Source organism: Clupea harengus, chromosome 3 (genome assembly GCF_900700415.2).
Source record: "Clupea harengus chromosome 3, Ch_v2.0.2, whole genome shotgun sequence".
NCBI classification, from domain to species: Eukaryota; Metazoa; Chordata; class Actinopteri; order Clupeiformes; family Clupeidae; genus Clupea; species Clupea harengus.
In genome coordinates this window covers 8,109,941-8,129,421 of record NC_045154.1, presented here as the reverse complement: position 1 = coordinate 8,129,421, position 19,481 = coordinate 8,109,941, and the positions used below count along the sequence as shown (strand labels likewise).

General features: G+C 43.9%; 1 protein-coding gene across 1 annotated transcript in view; it reads right to left on the bottom strand.

The window, feature by feature from the left end:
- Nucleotides 1-18,596, bottom strand: part of rasgrf1 (Ras protein specific guanine nucleotide releasing factor 1) — a 30,742-nt gene extending 12,146 nt beyond the window's left edge. The window contains exons 1-13 of the mRNA XM_012833565.3: nucleotides 17,755-18,596; nucleotides 9,314-9,420; nucleotides 7,746-7,893; nucleotides 6,604-6,696; nucleotides 5,947-6,200; nucleotides 5,432-5,511; nucleotides 4,991-5,184; nucleotides 3,494-3,603; nucleotides 2,919-3,037; nucleotides 1,739-1,899; nucleotides 1,176-1,239; nucleotides 634-776; nucleotides 156-238 (exon numbers count right to left, since the gene is read on the bottom strand). Of these exons, the coding sequence (XP_012689019.2) occupies nucleotides 156-238; nucleotides 634-776; nucleotides 1,176-1,239; nucleotides 1,739-1,899; nucleotides 2,919-3,037; nucleotides 3,494-3,603; nucleotides 4,991-5,184; nucleotides 5,432-5,511; nucleotides 5,947-6,200; nucleotides 6,604-6,696; nucleotides 7,746-7,893; nucleotides 9,314-9,420; nucleotides 17,755-18,030 (1,832 nt within the window). The 5' untranslated portion in view covers nucleotides 18,031-18,596. The remainder of the gene's footprint in view (nucleotides 1-155; nucleotides 239-633; nucleotides 777-1,175; nucleotides 1,240-1,738; nucleotides 1,900-2,918; nucleotides 3,038-3,493; nucleotides 3,604-4,990; nucleotides 5,185-5,431; nucleotides 5,512-5,946; nucleotides 6,201-6,603; nucleotides 6,697-7,745; nucleotides 7,894-9,313; nucleotides 9,421-17,754) is intronic.
- Between the last annotated feature and the right edge of the window lie 885 nt (nucleotides 18,597-19,481).

The window sequence follows — 19,481 nt, the reverse complement described above, 5'->3', positions numbered from 1 at the left end:
CAAACACACACACAATAAATATACACAAACAGGCCAAATAAAACAGCAAAGTACACAAAGTATAGTGCACGCACACACACACACACACACACAAACGCATAGAAATATACACAAACACAGCAATGAGTGGTTACGTTAAAACAAGCAGTGCTTACTTGATCATCTGGGGCACACTGACTTTAGAGTTCTCCTCGAAGGCGTTCATCATCAGGCCATTGCAGCGGATGTTGTCTATGCACTGTGGAGAAAGCAGGAGGAAGGGAGCAAGAGAAAGAGAAAGAGTCAGCAAAGGGGAAGAGTGAAAAGATGTGTAAGCAACTGCAAGACAACAACATTGGAGGTGATTACTGAGGTGAGTGTGTGTGTATGTTTGTTTTGTATGTTCTGTGTGTTCAGTTAATGTGTCTGTCTCTGTGTGGATTTGTGTGTGAGGGCACCCGTATTTGTGTGTGTGTGTGTGTGTGTGTGTGTGTGTGTGTGTGTGTGTGTGTGTGTGTGTGTGTGTGTGTGTGTGTGTGTGTGTGTGTGTGTGACTGAAGCAAGTGTGCATTTAAGTGTCTGATGCTAGCTGTTTGCTATAGTATTGAGTGCTCTCTGTGGGTTCTTGGGAGAGTGTGTTGCATGTGGACATACCTGGCTAATGTCACTGGTCCAGGCAGACTTCTCCTGTCTGGAGGAGGCCACTAGGATGACGGTGAAGGCCGTGGTGTCTTTGGGCTCCACCAACATCTTGAAGTCCAGGTGCTCCATATCCTGACCACTTTTGTCTGTTTTGGCTTCAGAAAAAAGAGCATATTTACAGTAAATCTGCTTTATGTTTGGAAATATTTGTGTTCATATCAACTTTTAAAAATGTTGCCACTTTTAAATTATTATTATTATTATTATTCACAATCTTAACATAACAGGGTACATAGCTGAACATCTGAGGGAAGTAAAATTCTTAAACATGCATGCTTATTTTGAAAAACATAAACAAACAGAAAACCAAATACATATTCAGTAACCACAAAACAGAAACAAATTCAAATGTAATAATAACTACTCCAATCAACATTGTTTCCCTTTTGTTTTCTGAAACCTTACAAAACATAAAACATAATCACGTCTCAGTGTTGTTGTGCAGAGACCTGTGTGGTCGATGGAATCAGCTCAGAGAATAAATGGACACTTACCCTCGTCGTCCGTGCCCTCTGGGTCCTCTATCAGTGTGCAGTCGATCAGCGAGACCACCCCATTCTGAGAGCAACACAAGCATTATAATAAGGCACAACACTAGGAAGCACTGCTATCAAATAATCAGTAGGGGAGGCGACACCAGTGGAGTCTTTACAAGGGAATCTCCAGCGCAAATTTTGCCCCCGAGGGAAACAACAGTATAGGATTACTGAAGGATGACAAATTACATTGGGGGTGTGTTGAGTGAGGGGGGAGGATAGAGAGAGAGAGGGTGGTTATCACTGCTTTGAAGGCCAACATGCCCATTCAGTGCACAACAGAATTTTTCATTTCAACAGCCCTGTTCAGGTTAACAATCTCCAGAAAGCATGTTTTAATCCTATACTATACCAAAAGTGGGCTGGGAATACATTGATTGAATTATGTGAAATGTGTACAAACATAAATAATATTTTTAGATTAATTCCCCCCCCCCCCCAGAATGTACCATCCAATAGGATTGCAATCATTGATGCTGCTATGGCTACGCACTAGGTGCACGGGGGGTCTATGAACCTACCTTGGTGAGGTGCAGCTTTCCTCCAGAGCTGCGTGTACAGATGATGAGATGTTTGGAGAAGAGGAAGCACTGCCTCTCCCCCTCCTTCTTCAGGGACAGGGAGCCCAGGCGCCCACGCGTGATCTTCCCCTTCTCACTCAGGGGGACCTGGATCAGGGATCCTGGAGGTGTGGGTCAGAGGGGTGGAGAGAGAGTGAGAAGTAGACAATGAGCAAAAAAGGGAGGAGAAAGGATAGATCAAGGTAAAGAAAGAGGGAGAGTGCAAAAGGAAAGAGAGAGAAATAGATAAAGAGGAAGGAAGAGAGAGAGAGGGAGAGTGAGAGAGAGAGCATGACTAGTGGTTAGGAAACTTAGAACCACTCTCACTCTGGCAGGCACGAAAGGTGGGCTTGGCTGCATTTGATCCATTTCTTTATCCGATCGCCCATCTCCCTGCCTCTGTCTTCTGCGCTGCTCACATCCCACTGCGGATCACTGACTTTTGCCACCCTTGCCTCTCAGCCAGATTGACTTGTTAGAGTTTAATTACACTTGGAAATGAAAGAGTTGCGGTGCTGTTTGAGCAGGCTCCTCTCCCCATAAGTCCGGATAGGGTGGGGTGGGGGATGGGATGGGATGGGGGGGCCAGGATTATACAGCACAATCCCTCAGGGTACGACTTTTCCCTGGGGGTCTGGTATTAGGGGAGTGTGGATGCGGTGGGAGGCACTTGCTGAGGGAGCGGGACACCAAAAGGAGCCCACAGATGTCGGGAGGGCTGGGAAGTGACAATGCGAGGCAGTGACAGAAAGACAAGTTAAGAATAGAGGACGGAGACGGAGGGAGAAATCCTCCTCTGTGATATATCCGCTCCTTATCTGGGATCTCGGGCTCTTTTTGTGGAGTTTCTTTGAGGCAGGGGAAGGAAAAGAAAAGGAGGTGTCTGTGTGTGTGTGTGTGTGTGTGTGTGTGTGTGTGTGTGTGTGTGTGTGTGTGTGTGTGTGTGTGTGTGTGTGTGTGTGTGTGTGTGTGTGTGTGTGTGTGTGTGTGTGTAAGCCTGTGAGTGTGTGAAGCTGTGAATGAAAGTTTATGTGTGTGATTCTATGTGTGCTTATGTTAAGGCTCTTTCTGTTTGTGTGTGTCTGTGTGTCTGTGTGTGTGTGTGTGTGTGTGTGTGTGTGTGTGTCTCAGGGGCTTTTACCTTGTCTGACAAAGGTCTGGCTGGTGTCCAGGAGAATCTCACAGCCCTCCACTATCATGCGCTCGATGGCCAGGTTCTTCCTGATGTTCTCTGTCTCACTCACTTCATCATGCATTATCCTGAATACACAAATTTAATGTATTTAGTACAAGGAAAAATTTATTTTGTCACTCTAAAAAAAAAAAAACCTTTCATTGGATTCTGACTAAAATACTTTTCATTAAAATATTTACTGATATTAGTGTAGCGGGCTAAGTGGCTTACTGATATTAGAGCTGTGGTTTTATTACACTCCATTAAGATTTGTACAGTATTCGCATGTACAATGCCTTTTTGTGATCGTTCATTTTTGTACACAATATATTTGTGTGTGTATGGTCTAAAATGTGTGTGTATGTTTGTGCACACTTACTATACACAAACTCTATGTGTGATCACATCACTTATCTTCTGTTGTAGAGATTCAAAATACTGAGATACTGATGCATCAGTATGGCGAGAACCTTGTAGATGTGACCACTGCTAAGTACAGTAGTATTAGTATAGTAAACCAAGTACACAAGAGGATGTTGTACCTGGATAGCTCCTCCAGCTTAGACTTGGCATACTCCAGGCTGTTCCTCTCCACATGCTCATGGGGAGTGTGAGCTAAGAGCTCGTGAAGGGTAAGGATGTAGCGAGGAATCTGCATAAAAGAATGATAGGGCCACTGAGTTTCTGGCAAACACACACACACACACAAACACACCCTCCAATATGCTTTTTCTATGAGGAAGATCAGAACAGAACTCGACACACACACACACACACACACACACACACACACACACACACACACACACACACACACACACATTCACACCTATCAGCAGAAATTTATAACCAACGCAGCAGAGCCCCAAGTGGGCCCCACAGGAGCTACGATGAAACTGCATACCTCGCCAGAAAAAAAGCCATTATGATACCACCGGCCTCCCAAACAACCCGTTTAAGTGACTATGAAACAATACAAGTGGGACTCCATGAATACAGACTAGCCTGTTTTATGGTTCAGTGGAAAACAAGCGTGTCTTGGAGAAAATGTACAACAGAATTCAGGTGCATTGTGGGTATCTGCAAGGTCACAGAGGCTCTCTGTGTGGGTGACATGCATCCAGCCAGAATGTAAACTCAGGGGGTGTGTAGACGACACCGGCCTTGTGTAACACAGCGTGACTGGGTGTGATTACTACTGTGTTACTACTGTGTGGCTGCTGCTCCTGTGAGGTGCTGAAAGCTGTTAGACGTTATGGGGAATCTGAGTAGCCTGTGAGTCTTTATATCACAGAGGTTTGCACATAACATACTTTGAATATGTATGTTCTAACAAAGACGGGTTAAACATTATTGGTTTAAATACACACGTGTCTATTGTTAACACCTGTGTGTGTTCATATGTCATGTCTCATTCTAAAGTAACTCTAATAAGCTACATTTCATCCACTCACTAATCCAGTCAAACTGACCAACGAAACTCAGCTTCAGCCCTGCTCTGCCAGGTCATTTGGACCCCCGCTGTGGTAGGTCTCTTGCTCAAGGCAGTAATTTAGCTTCATGAGAAGATACTGAACCTTGTCTATGGGTACAATCGACACAACATCAATTTCCCAGTTAGTCACCACCAGGACTATGTTGATTGTGCTTCCACCACACTCTCCAGCTCTGAACTCCACACCAGGCTCAAGACTAAGGGCAACCTCTATGCCATCCACAAGACACATACTGTAGAGGTTATCCAGAGAGCAGGTCTAGTCCTGATCTCCATGCACCCAGAGTCAGGGTGATACACATTAACATTCTGCTTTGAAGACTCTTCAGCTTGCATTGTATGATAACACAGGTCTAAGTATATAAGAAAACAATTATATAATAAGAATATGAGTTTTTAGTTGTTTCCCATAATGATGAACCTCTAAAAAGAAATTGAATGGAAATTGCTGTTTTTCCCAATATTTTGACACTTTTCATGTCCAAAATGAAGGAAATCAAATCAAAGAAGTTTCCCACTGAGCATGCTGGATCTGTCTGCCTACCTGGAACATGGGATAGGTCAGGAAGGTCTCCAAGGTGCGCTCCTCGCAGTCCGGCTTGGCCTCGTACTGTTTGAGGATCTTGTCGAAGTCACGGTTTTGCTTGCAGTGAGCCAGGATCTGCAGGCTGTACTGGTGGTTGCGCACAAACTCCTGGTAGATGTTCAGCATGGGGAGCAGGATGTCAAAAAGGTCAGCTGTAAGAGAAGGAGGAGGAGGAGGGAGAAGTAAAACAGCTGGCAGGTAAAAGGCATCACTGTCTGTTAAGAGTACAGAGGCAGACCCACACTTTCCATCAAGATGAAGTTACAAAGACTAGTCTGTAAACAAGAGAGCTTAGCTACAGAACACTGTGGCCATCTTGGAAATAAAACTAAACAACACAGTCTTTCAGATAGTAAGTCCAAGCTTAGCACAGCTGGAACATGCTAGAAAGGAACTTACCCAAGACTAATGTTGGCCAGCTTGCTATCCTCGCCTTCAAGCCTTGGTAAAAGATCTGATGGAGAAACATGATGGTCTCACTGTTGGAAATGAAAAACATAAAAGAATTAGTAAGATGAAGGAGGCTCAGAGAGGCCAATGCTGACCTATGGTTAATCAGCACTATTTCCTCCAAGGTCTTCATGCACAAACACCAGGGAAAGCAGATTTTGCACCTGAAATCTTCTGATACACCTTATACTCTACATTCTGCATTTTTCCCACCATTGAATCTATGCTTGCTGAGCTCTAGGGGTTCTTAAGTGGAAGAGGGAAAACCCTTAGGGACACATAATGGCACTGGGAGGCTGGGGAGGGGGGTGGGGATGAGGGGTTGCTTGCAAGATCGTCATGAAAAGGTCAAACTCAGATTTAAACAAAATCTCCACGGGACGCCAAGCAGACAGCACTTCTGCTGTCGAGGCTCTGCAAAGAATCCTGGGATTCCCCACCAGCGTCCCCGCTTGTATTCTCACCTGTTGAGGAAAATGCTACTGACGTCGTCGTGGGTGATGGGCGGCTTCTTGGAGCTGGCGGCCATGCGCAGCGGGCGCAGGAAGTTGTTGACCAGGATGTGCAGCTGCTGGACGTACTCGGCCTCGGCCTCCAGCATGCTGAACACCACCTGGTTCCTCTTCCTCATGCTTTCGGCGTGTGGGGAGCGGATGTAGTCCTGGATGATGGTCTTCCACTTTCTCCGGCACATCCAGCCGCGCAGAAAACTCTGAACCTACAAGGATTGTGGGAAAGGTAGGTTTTTTTGTATTTTTGTTTTATCCGTGTTAATTTGTTATCCGTATTTTATTTGGAATTATCATATGTTCTGTTGATTTGTGATGTTCCGATTTTCCTCAACATACAGAAATATGTCTATAGTATGCACCTTTTAAGTCTAAGACAACACAAGATATATTGGCCATATCTCATAATCAAGACTGATTGCTCTGGAGGAGGTGACACTCGAAGGGAACCAATGAGGCCAGAGGTCAGTATGTGTCACATCCAAAACACGCTTCATCATTGTGGAGTCAAAACACACACACACACACACACACACACACACACACACACAACATCATTGTGGAGAGCAACAGTAACTCTCAGCATGTTTCAGGTGTGGGGACTCGTCTTACTTTCTTGATCTTCTTGAGCTCAGAGTCGTCATCGCTGGGTGCTTCTGTGGGTTTTGACTGGATACTTTCATTGTCCTTCAGGTGCCCAGAAATCTGCCATAAGAGAAACAACACCACAACCCACAACTATCAAGTGAGATAATTCACAGAAGAATGGGAAGGATAAAAGAGTCAATACTTCAACGCTATTCACAAAAGTAAACTCCTTCTCCAAGTGTTGGTCAAGTGAGTGAATCAGTCCAGAGCAACACCAAACACTGACGTGTGGTGGGAAAACTGGGCCCCCTGTTTATTCCCTTAGCTGACATCTCTGCACAGACGGTGATTTTTGATGCTAGTTAGCGATTCAAACCTCTCCATGTGTCCCTGCTGGGCTGGGCGTTCAAAGGTAGAGCGTGTGTGTGTGTGTGTGTGGGGGAGGGGGGGTTGTGATGGGTGTGCTGGGAGGTGGAGGGGTGGCGGGCATGGGTGACACAAAAGGAGCCCGAAGCTTCCAGGCTTTAGCTTGAAGGTAAGTGTCCCCATTTACTTTGTGCGCAAGGGCCCCCTGAAAGAGTTTATTATCCTGTTTCTGAGGAGCGATGCGACCACTCATAATAGAAGACCCTTCATGCATATTCAGCAAAGCATTTCATTTCCAGGCCCACATTTGCACATTAAAGTGAAATGACTATTTGATCTGGCTGATGAAGAATACAGCGGGTGGGGGAGGTCTACTGGAGGGGTGTTTTATTAGTGTAGATGCAAAATGGAGCCCTGTGAGCCGCTCCACTAACAAAGTGGCCCAGGCACTTCTACCCTCTGCCATTTAATCCCCTCAGGAAAAAATAAAGCGTCCGTGGACCTATCCCAGTTACAGCCTCACGATATTAAACTGTAATGAATTGCAGGTCAAACAAACACACGCACACTTGCACATACACACACGCGCGCGCACTCACATAAAAACAACTATCAACAGCATCAAAATATCCGCCGTGGCTCGTTCAACAGTCCCACAGATTTAAATCAACCATTCTGCTGTTGGTCGGCAATCACAATTTGCTGACACATTGCCCGGCATTTGATAACGAGCTTCATTTAATATCAGACATACTGTAACAAGCCCCTGTTGTGGCCCTCAGAATTACAACAAATATTACCTCAGATTTTAGGCGTTCAATCTCAATTTCCCCGTCCTCTATCTGTTGTCGAAGTTGCTTAGCAACCGTTTTCTCTGTCTCCACGATTTGGAGTAGATGAAGATACTTCTGCATGAGGGTTTCATGCTCTGTGGCCAGGTTCCGATAACTGTACAAAACACACACACACACACACACACACACACACACACAGACATATCAGCAAGGAAACGCACATACTTCCATACAGAACACACATACTTACATACATACATGCATCATATGTGCGCACACACACACATATATGCACTGGCTTGTCAACATGGGTAAAAGGCTATATAGCTTTTGTATAGTAATATGTGAATATGCAAAAAATGCATAGACACACACATTACAAAAACGGAGAAACATTGAGACACATACACACACACACGCACACGTACATGCACATTCCAACACACTGACATCTCACAATTAAAAAGAAGCAGTAAAGCTCTGCTTTATCTCTAAGAGGCAAACCCAGACGCCTTCATGTTCACACCACAGATTTTGCAAGGCTCGGGGGCACTCTGCGGATAAACAACTAAAACAGTCCGGCAGTCTACACACAGCGAGCCCAGAGCTGCCCCCCAAATCCCTCTCTCTCTCTCTCTCTGCTCTCATCACCTCCACACGCACACGGGAGAACGCGCCTGACTCATATGCAAATACAATTTTACTCTCTGTCATTAAAACTCATCATATTGATTTTCCTGCAGCTAGTACAACCATAAAGTTGATCATATTTGTGTATGGAAATCAGTAACCATGTGCAAAAAAGAACACAACTCAGAACTGAATCTATCTATGACCTCACTGCTGAATGTCACTACTACAGGATATCGTTATGAGATAGACATTTACCAGATGCCTTTTGCTTTAACGGACTGGATACAAAATGTTCTCTCTATGGATCCCGACAGGCTAAATCACAATTCTCCAGAATGCCACCACAATCATTTCAATCTCAAAACCCTTGCATCCTGACAAGCAAACGTGCGTACAGTACATTTAAAGCAGAAACACACATCTGCCAAACCAGTGCAGTTCTCTTCAGTGCAATGTTGAGAATAAGCACAATTGAGCAGAGGAACTTCTGTGCCGTAACATCGAAGATTTCCTGAACCAGCCGTGGGCTAATTATAAGTAATGAGATGTACAGTTTGTCCCCCAAGCAAACATGGCTCTTGTGAAAGCACTCTGCGTGTGTCGCAGTGGCACAGCACATTGCATTGCTAATAGAGCATGATTAGTGCTCCATCTACACCCCGAGCTGATTGACATCCTTCTGATGCTGAGATTTCATTAGCACACTCATCATCTCTTCCCCAATCACCTTCCCTCCATCTCTCTCTCTCTCTCTGTCTCTCTATCTATCTCTCGTATATATACACACATATACATACACTGGGTGTGTAAAAAGCCCAAATTCATGGTAGTCATATATCCAGGCTCTCTATGCTAATCTCAACAATGCTGGATTACACTTTGAAGCAGGATGGGTGGGTGGGTGGGGTGGGGGTGGGGGGGCTTGACATGTGCTGTTGTACCTGGCATGTGTTATTGCTGCCACCCATTCGTCACAGTCTTTGACGTCCTCTGAGCGCAGCTCCAGGGCCTTCTGGTTCTCATGGTTGAAGATGATCGTGAAATAGTACTGCAACCACGTGAGAAGAAAAGAGCAGAAGGGAATGGAGATTAACTACAGACACAAGATCTGCACTGGGTGTGCACGTTCTCACACAATCACTGGAAAGAATGGTTATTTTTTGATACTCTCACGAAAGTCACACGAAAAAGACAATGTTGAGAGATTATGGAAGTACACAGCTGTACAACGATTAATGTATACATTTCTAGCACACATGTTTCACTGCAATTTACAGAAGTACTGCCAAGAGTCCCAGTTATTCCTAGATTGACAAGCCATGTAAGAGAACACATTTGTCAGGATCCTGCTGTTTCCCTTTTGTGTTTCCCGATTCCTGACATGTGCTTTTTCCTGGTTGTTTATGTTGGTTGTCATGTGCTTGTTGTGTTTGTCTTGTCCGGCCATGTGTTTCCTGTCTTTGTCCTGAGACTCCGCCCCCACCTGCCCTCTGCCACTTCCTGGTTTTTACCCTCACCTGTTCCCAATCTTTACCCTGTTTGTTTCCCTGATTGCTTTCTCCTGTGTCTTGTTAATTTCCCTTGCTTAGTTCACCTGTGTCTTGTTGTCTACTTCCCCCTTTGTTATTTAAGTTCAGTCTGTCTTGTGTTTCTGGTCGGTTCATCAGTTTTTGTTCGGTAAGAGATTCTGTCTTGTTTAGCTGAGTGCTTCCATGTATCCATTCTCTACCGTACTTCTGTGTCTTGATGTTTTTTGCCCTGCCTGGTTTTGGACTCCTGAGTTTCTGTGTGTTTTGGACTTCTTCTGTGCTTTAACCTTTTGAATAAATTCTGAATTCCTCCCTACATATGGTCTGCGATTGGGTCTCTGCCTTCCGAATCGTGACAACATTAGACACCTCTCCTCATGTTATGATCAGACCATGGTTTGTTCATGGCTCTACTGTTCAGGTTATTTCACTATCTCATTTGAAGTGAATAACTAAGCTATTATTCATAAGGTATGATAGCTATATAGGGAGCTATATGTGAAACAGCTTCAGCTATTAAAAGTGCCCATCGAAAGGCACTCAGGTCTGTGGCTCTGGAGGGAGATGTAAATCGTCACACCATAAAACCCTCTCTCTGCACCTCAACCGGGCACGAAACCACATAACTAAAGGAAACCTAAACCTTATTTTGAGCTGATCAGTGACTTCAAGCGGAGGTTAAAACTGCCACCGAGGAGTTGGGATTCCACATGCAGCCGCCACCGCCATCATCGCAGCAACCACCACCACTACCACCACCCCCCGCCAGCCCATCACCTAGATCGATGGGCTCAGCTACAGAAACCCCAGCACTGTCTGCGATAGTGCCTTCTCCCCTGGGAGGAGCCATAAAACATGTAAGCCAGAGGCATGAAACATTACATAACTGTACGCTACCTGTTACCTAGCAACTCCTCTCCGTGCTGGTGGATAGTCTCTCCCTCTCTCTCTCTCTGCACTTTCCCGCCTCTCTCCCTTTAAGCTAAGCAGGCGTTCTTTGCTCTGATTTCCTGAGAACCGCCATTTCTGATGCATGGGGATCTTGTTAGCTTCTCGCTTACACTAAGAGATTGTGAGCAGAAACATAGTCACCCCTATTATGTCAGAGAGAATTGCACGAGACCATATTCCCATGAGAAACCCTACACACACAATCACTTGGTAGGCCTACAAAGAAAAATGTCCGGTTCCATCTATCCACACACAACATTTTTGAAAAAGTGTTCATGAGTATTTCAGCTTCTAGTTCACATTCTGTTGTTTCAACCAGAAAAACAATGGTCCGATGAGACCCCACAATAACGAAGGAAACAGGACAAAGGGCAGTTTATTTCAGTGTTCACACTCCTAAACCTGCCATTCAGTCTCATACAGCATAAAGGTGAGGGCTGAGCTATGAAACTATGGGGTGAGTCAAGGGTCTACCTTTTCCTGGTAATCCCCCTGGTCAAACAAGAGCCCTCTCTCAGGTGCTTAAGGCTGAATCCTTTGGAAGGGACGCATAGGGAGCAGAGGGAAATGGCAGGCTGTAAACCAAACGGGAGAGTGATCTTATCCTCAAAGGGCCACTGCAGCTGGTGGGACTTCCACTCTAATCGAGTGGGGCCGCACCTGACACACCCCACCCCCCAATTTAATCAAGTGATCCCCAGATTCACACGCCTCACAGGTTGTGGCCTACAGAGCTACCTTCCCTTCCTGTTCAGGGAGTGAAAATGAAAGTGAACAAATCTGCTCTAAACTCTTTTTTCACATCCAACTAAGAATCTAGTTTCACTGAGGTCTGGGATGGGACAAAACACACCCTTAATGTGTTTGCGATGTTGAACAAATCGAGTTTGCCAGTTGATGATCTCACTGGGACTGGAGCCAGATAGCAAGCAGGCTAAACAATGCTAGCTGTAGTGGCTGCTCTTACAGACTGCGTGGCCTGAGTAGTCAATACAACACCTAATGTATTGGCATGGTCAATAACGGCAGCAATGCAAACCTTTGCTGTGTAGACAGAGCAAACATGGTTTCAACCTCAGTGAAGGTCAGAGCATGAAAAGACGGAAATATGTCTGGTTCATGAATGAAATTGTCACAAAACTGTTAAGTAACTGTCATAGCACATAGTGACATAACTGTCAGGGCCTTCACAACCAGTCACAAACTGTCAATAAATACTGCTTAGTTGGCCAGAAAAACACTTCCGTCACTTTTGCTGATTTAGCTGGTGCCTTGAAATAGATTATGACAATCCCATTGGTAACAGTCCCACGGTTTGTTGGTTGCCTCAGTGCTGTTTTAAAATATTGCAAATGTACCCCAGTTGTTTCAGGTAATGAAGTACTGATTGAACTAGAAAATTGAATGCACTTTTTTATTCACTACACCAAAGTTTGCCTTGATGTCAGTACATTTCTCATCTCTAATGTTCCAATTTTAAGACACCACAACAGGGCACACGAATAGAGAGCACTGAATGATTTCATCTCAGAATGTGTGATACCAGTTTTAAACAATCTGGTGGACAAAGAATTGATTGTTTTTTCCCTATTCATTCATAAATGTATCCATCGTGACGGACAAACTGCCAAGCTCAACCAAATGCTCCACAGATTTATGCGAACAACAGTACTCTCAACACGGCCATCCCTTTAGGGCATAGTAGTCTCAAGATGGTTCGCTCTCTATTGTGTGTTCACAAGTGTGGGTTAACAGTGGAAAGGATTGCTTCGAGGACATCCCCACCTAAAAAAAAATTAAAATGAAACTCAGGATACTCTGCATTCAGCGGTGGGACCAGAGGAAAGGTCATACGACCATTACCAAGATTACGCTGTGGCACAGAGGCCCGTGCATCCTTTTCACATAACTCATGCCCACAGGTAGAGGATTTGAAAAAGAAAAAAACACAAATAAATAAATAAAAGTCCTCACAGTGTAGGGACCTACAATGGTAGTTGCAGTGACTGAAAACACAAAGGCCTAATCTCAGCGCTGCAGACGCCTGTCCCTCGACACCCATCTTGGCACTCCTCCTCACCCCTCGTGGCGGGGGCAGATATCTATCCACCTTTTGCCGGCATTAGACCCTCACTCTCCCTGTGACAATCTATCCATGTTGGCAGGGCTGTGTGTGGGGTGACGTTGCTTGTTTTTGTCTTCATTTGTGTGATTTGCTTTTTAAGAGGGAGCAGAATGGCTCATTTAAGAGGCCAGCTTATCACACACACGGGGTGGGGGGTGGGGGAGACCTGCCTCATCATGGTTTATGTGGGCTGCTGAGTCATGCTTCAAACACTTTTCTATTGATTCATTTATTTCTTTATGGGCACAAATGAAAGGCCACAAGGCCTGTGTTGCTCAGTGCCAGAAAGGCAGTGCCTTTGATGCTGAGCTGTTAATCCAGTTGATTTAAAATCACCCTCATTACTTTCACTCCCTATTCATTACTTTAGTGCCATTACACACACATGGACAAATATCACAATTAGGTGATGGACGTCACCACGATGTAGAAGAGAGGGAAAAATAAAACAAAGAAGCAGCACTTATAACACCTCTACAAGACCATATGAGAAAACCGCACAAGACTCCTTCCTACAGAACAGAAGAGGAAATGAATGACGATTTGATCTAAGACAAATCGTGTAAATCCATACTAGTGAACTGCTGGTTAAAAAGAAGAGATTAGACTCCTGATTCAGTGGCGTTTTTTTATCGAGCAAGTTACCTCTCACAGGAAGCACCTGTAAGTGCACTCTGGTGTTTCACGAGGGGGAAGTGGCCTCTGGAGGAATGACAATGGACACCCTGTCCCCATGAGCACCAGGGCATGGTCCATCAGTGATTTCCCTTCATGTCTGTGCTTTACCATGGGGAGTGGCTGACTCGGAAAACATATCTAGCCCAGACTTGCTCCAGGTTCACCTGCCATCTCATCTGCCAATGATCTCCAAAACGTCTTTTCCCCAACTTCCCCTGATAAGCCTCAAAATCAGTCACTGAAACATGTATATTATTAATTCTCTCATTTTCACCCCTTTTCCATAAAAAAATTAATAAAAAACCCTAAACAAAACAGTTCTTCACATATAGAAATTGCTGACTGTTCATCGTACCTGCCTGTCTACACTGTCTCTGAGAGCAGATCAAAATAATGATGCAAAAAAACGCATTAAGGCACAACTCCTCTCCCCTCAAAAAACACACCACCTCCCCACAGAGCAATGACTGTCTCGCTATAATTGGACCCTGACCCCACCGAGGTACTGTGCTTGGGAAACAAATTTAGCCCAAATAGTGATCACATATAATGAGAGAGGCGCGACGCACCGCTGCACGCCTGTCATACAAGTGCACAGTGCGTTTTTCACATGCAAATAAGGGTTGCCATAGGAACTGTGGGCTCAAATGCAGTTATATTAAAAAAAGGAATAAATAAATGGTACATAGAACGCTTGCTCCAGTAATGTTATGGTGATAAAAGGGTGTATCCAGGAAAAAAATAACACACATAAACACAGACACATAAAGTACAAGCAGTGTTTTTGGAAAACCCTGAGTGTATTCCCGGATATTCTAGATCAGCTGACACCAGTTAAAGCTGGAAACCTGTGACTGATCATTTTTATCTTAACTGGTGGAACTGGTGAACAGACATTTTCACATTCAGAAGAGCAATCCCTGTAAATTAACTGATGTGATGATTTCATGCAAAACAAGCCACATTAAATGTTAGGAACTCATTCAGACTGCATTGTAGATTGGATCAGCGTAAACTGTCTCCCATCCAAAGTAAATGTTTTCAATACATGGAGACCTCTCTGAGCATGAACTAAGCAACTTCAAATGTTATCTGAACACGGCCAATATACAAACGTGCACGTGTGTATGATTCTGTGTGTACACGTGAGCTTGTTTGAGTTGAGGAGAACACAGTAATAAATATCATTTGTCCACACGTTGGACAGGTTTTTCCCATGGGCCCCAGCTGGTTATCACCATGGTAAATCATCAGTAGGGTTGTTATGAAATAGTTTGCTTCACTTGTGTTCATGTTGCGCTAGATTCCAAATCCCAAGACAGCTTTGTCAATGAGCTAGCCCAAGGGACGTGTCTTGGCCAGAAACAGTCTTGCCTACGTGGGAAACTTCTCTCATCTTGTTGGAGACTTTCTTTAAGTCCAGCTGTGTCTAGTAGCCAAGTCCCTTGAGGGATCTGCTGAAGGACTACACTGTGGGCACTGTAAGGTTGAAGGTCTGGCTGAATAAGAGAAACAAAATCTCTGGAGGATGTCATGACTCGGTCAATGATGTGGCAGAGACGGGCATCTGGATGAGACTGACGAGGCAGAACAAAGACTGAACACAAGTGAAAACTCATCCACTCATTTGCTCATAAAGGACCTGCAGAAGGCAGCCAGTGCTTTGCAAGTAGTACATATGTAAGCCCTGAACCCGGCCCCCCTCATTAGCCAGGGACCATGACTACAGGGTCTGGCTTGACACCTTATGGCTCCGGTAGAGCAGCCAGCTCTGTCCACACAGCCAATACCTCCAAAACCTTATTACTGATTCTCCTCTCAACCACACCATTCCAGGCAAGGACGAAGGTGACACAAATATCCATGAGTATGCACACACACACACACACACACATACACACACACACACACACACACACACACACACACACACACACACACACACACACACACACACACACACACACACACACACACACGTTAATGGAGCATATGTCTCTGAAGAAAAAAATAAAACACGTGTGTCTTCACAGGCACCAAGTGCACAGTGGGAAGACAAGGGCTGCTGATGCTTCAGTGGCTGAGCTTTCAACAACAAGATCTGCAGAAATTATGAAAGGATCTCATAATCTCACCAAATAGATTGTTTGTGAACACAAAGATGTATAAATCACCAATTAGCTATCAGAGTTACCTTTTACATAACAGACAAATTCCAGTTAGGAGCAACAATTTGGAAAACATTATTACAAGACAACACATTCAATCCACATTCAAAATTCAATCCACATTCAATACTGACAAACATGTGAGAGTGTGGACAACTTGAAGAGGACAAAAGTTATGAAAAAGACTGCTCATATTGACCGTACATCAGCAGTTGTTCTCAAACACTAAATGAGATCCAAGATTGGAACAGCATAAACAATGACTCAAATGAATTGTGATCCAATGACTAGAAATAGTGTGAGCGAACGGTGCAGTGTGTTCACTGCCAAATTAAACAACTTCAACACTCTGATATTTTTGCAAACAATTACTGAGAAATAAGTATGAAACTAATCATCCACAACGTCTGCGACATTACCACCAAATTATGGACTGAATTTTTGAGGAGAAAGACAGAACCACCCAGTCCAGGACACCGTGGCGCATATTGCTTTGTCAGCACAGGGGCAGCTGTTCACAGAGAGGGCCTGGGCTCGTGCTGGATCGCAGCCTTAGACACTGCTAACCACAGAGAGCATAGCCCAAACAAACAAAGATTTTGCATCCGGACATGAACATCTCTGGACATGGACATGATTCTTGGCATCTTAATCTTGTTGTTTCAGTTGATGAAAATGATGTAAATGGCAGAAAATATATTTGATTACAGATCATGTCTTATCATAAACAAGGCAACAATCACCCAACTTGTTTGCACTGGTTGTTTGCATTAACATGTAATTTGGCCAATTCTCAATTGCTATTTTAAGCTCTTATGCCCGGCAGTTTTAACTTCATTAAAGGCCTAGGCCAAAAAATCATATATACATCGCATACCAACTATCATTCTCCATTGGCTCAACTGCACCAAAATATTCCATAAATGCTTGTCGTCGAAACAAGAAAAATAATCTAATGAGGAACACACACACGACCACATTCCTCTAAATTAATGTGAGAGTAAATATAGTCTTTATTTGTTTGATAGCCATTGTAAACTGTTGTTACGACAACATTGCAGGTTAAATATCTACGAGTTATTAAACACTGGTAGCGGACGCAGTTGCCAAGGTAGGATGCTATTAATATCAGCGCGGGAATGAAATCAATACGTCAAACAGACGGTGATTTGTCGGCATTTTCCCACATGGGGGCGACTCTGAGATTGAGAAAGTGCTTTCTCTAGCGTAATTTTCCCTCATAGCGAAAATTAGGGTGAAAACAACCTGATACTAAACTTGAAGATTCATTAATAAGACAACATCATTTTAGAATAATAAGAAGTGGATATCTCACATCATTCTTCACATTTCCAGATCTCCCCAACAAAAATGATCGAAACACTTAAGAAGAAGAAAATCTTGTGCACAAACAGCCAAATGTTTAACTCAATTTCATGTCAATAACTCCATAAAAAGCTCCTATCATATCCAGTTAACAGGATAATTTGAGCGAGTCTAAATTCAATTAAGTGTGGGTAATGAATTAAATGAATCCGTTGTTCCCATTACATTACATAATACAGTGAGTAAACTGGTCTAACCAGAACGTTACATTGTATTATTTATATACAGATCAATCGCTCATGCAACGTTGTGTTTGTTTTAAGAAAGATAAAAGGTTGGAAAAGACTTAAGACACTGTTGAACCCCTTCTCCAAAATCTTGAACGGTGTGCACTGACGAAACTGTTGGCTAGCTCTCTGTCTGAACTGCACGAGCCTTTTACATACAGGCAACGCATTTAGACAAAGCCCGGTTGCATTTTAGTGGCCAATATTATATTTATGACTTTCCCTCCGGAAAACTCACGATTTCTGCAGTGTGTTCTTCACTGGGATGACACAACGTGCACAAATGTACGGACACTTGTCGTTTTGCACGCCTCTTACCTGTTTTTCTAAACACTCCTTAGCTGACTGAGAAGGTTTTGGTGAAGGCGACCTGTCACAGACGCAACCCTCCAACAGGTATAATCCCGAAGGTCGAGAGCTGGACTCGCTCTCGAAATAAAACAGCATATTCTGCAGTAAAGCGAACCACTTGGTATGCCATTTTGTGTTATCTGAGCTCTTTTTGCTCAAGCTGCCCCGTCGCGTACCATCTTTCTTTGCCAAGAGACCCAGGTAGGTGACATGGCCATCATTAAGTCGTATTCCCTTCTGCATTTTTGTTTGCAAGATGCTTGATAGGGGAGAAAGCTTGTTGATCCTTACATCTTCCTATAGAGAGATCCCCACACAGACGTGCACTTTCCTGATTAGTAGCAAACTAAAGCACGTTCTGCCCATCCGCTGCAACCGTGTTGGCGTGGAGTGAAGAAAGAGGAAGAAAACGAAGAATGTTAAAGTCTTTCATCCTAATTGTAACGACTACTCAGTTAAGACTAAATTGTATTTTTCCGATGTCCAGACGTTATCTGTTAACTATGAGACAGACCAGGAGAGCCGAGAGAATAACAGCACGCGAATGAACGGTCGATCGTGTTCTCATGTGAAATCCTCCAGCTAGAAGTGCGCGCGGTGCGGAGAAGGCTGCGGGGTCACGTGAGTCGTTCTTAGCGGGTGTATTTCAGAACCTTGGACAGAGAAAAAACTAAAAGCAGGGTAAAGCAGGGTTAAGACAAGAAACATAAGCCACGTTCTCAGCGTTTGTGTGCAAGATGTTTCAGTAAGTGATTTAGTTTGCTAGGCAGGTCACTGCTGATGCGCAAACATACTGCGCAGTGGAGCAGGGTAGCCTATTTGTTTCACTTCACTATTAATTCTGTTCAGTGGTTCGGTTCTTCATGAACATTTGTGGACAATGTATATACTATCAATGGCGATGATAGCAATGGCGCTTTGAACTTTTGCACCCATTTCAGTTAGCTGTAATATTCGAAACGACTTTGAAAAGGCATTGTTAACAGTTGGTTTATTTCTTTCGATTTGAGTTTTTTGTCTCGGAGAAAGTGTTAACTGCGAAAAAGATGGAAATGTCTTTAATGTCTACATCCTAATAAATACGAGTAGGCCTGCCTACCGAATGTTTTATTCGTGAAACACTGCTTTGCCTAAAGGAATTCCTCAGCCGTGGTCTTGGCTGATTGCGTCAATTATGTCAGTTACGAATAAATCTTAAACCGCTCAACATCTGATCCGATTACCAATATTATTGAGCATGTGCAATCACAGGTTGACTTACATCGGTCTCTATACAATAAACTATCATGTTTTGTCTCTGTCAATGCGGTGACTTTCCCAGCTCACCCAACAAAGATTTTGCTGCAGTAAATTAGGATTCAGTGACAGAAAACAGATGGCTGGAAATGGAATGCTGTCCCAAGAATGTCCTCGGGGACAGCGGGTGAGATCTTTACCGAATGGCCATCCCAGGAAAAGTGTCAGATTTCTTTTCCCTCGTCAAACCGACGATTGTTGGTTTACTGTTCACTCGGTTTTCTAATAATAGAGGTGTTCATCTCTTTCTTTCTTTCGTTCTGTCTTTCGGTTGTTTGTCAAAGTAAAATCACTCTCCAAGGAAAAATTGAAATTGTATCTCCATAACTTACGCACGCAACACATTTAGGTTAGTACACATTATTGGGAGTTAAAATTATTATGTTTGGCCACAGCAA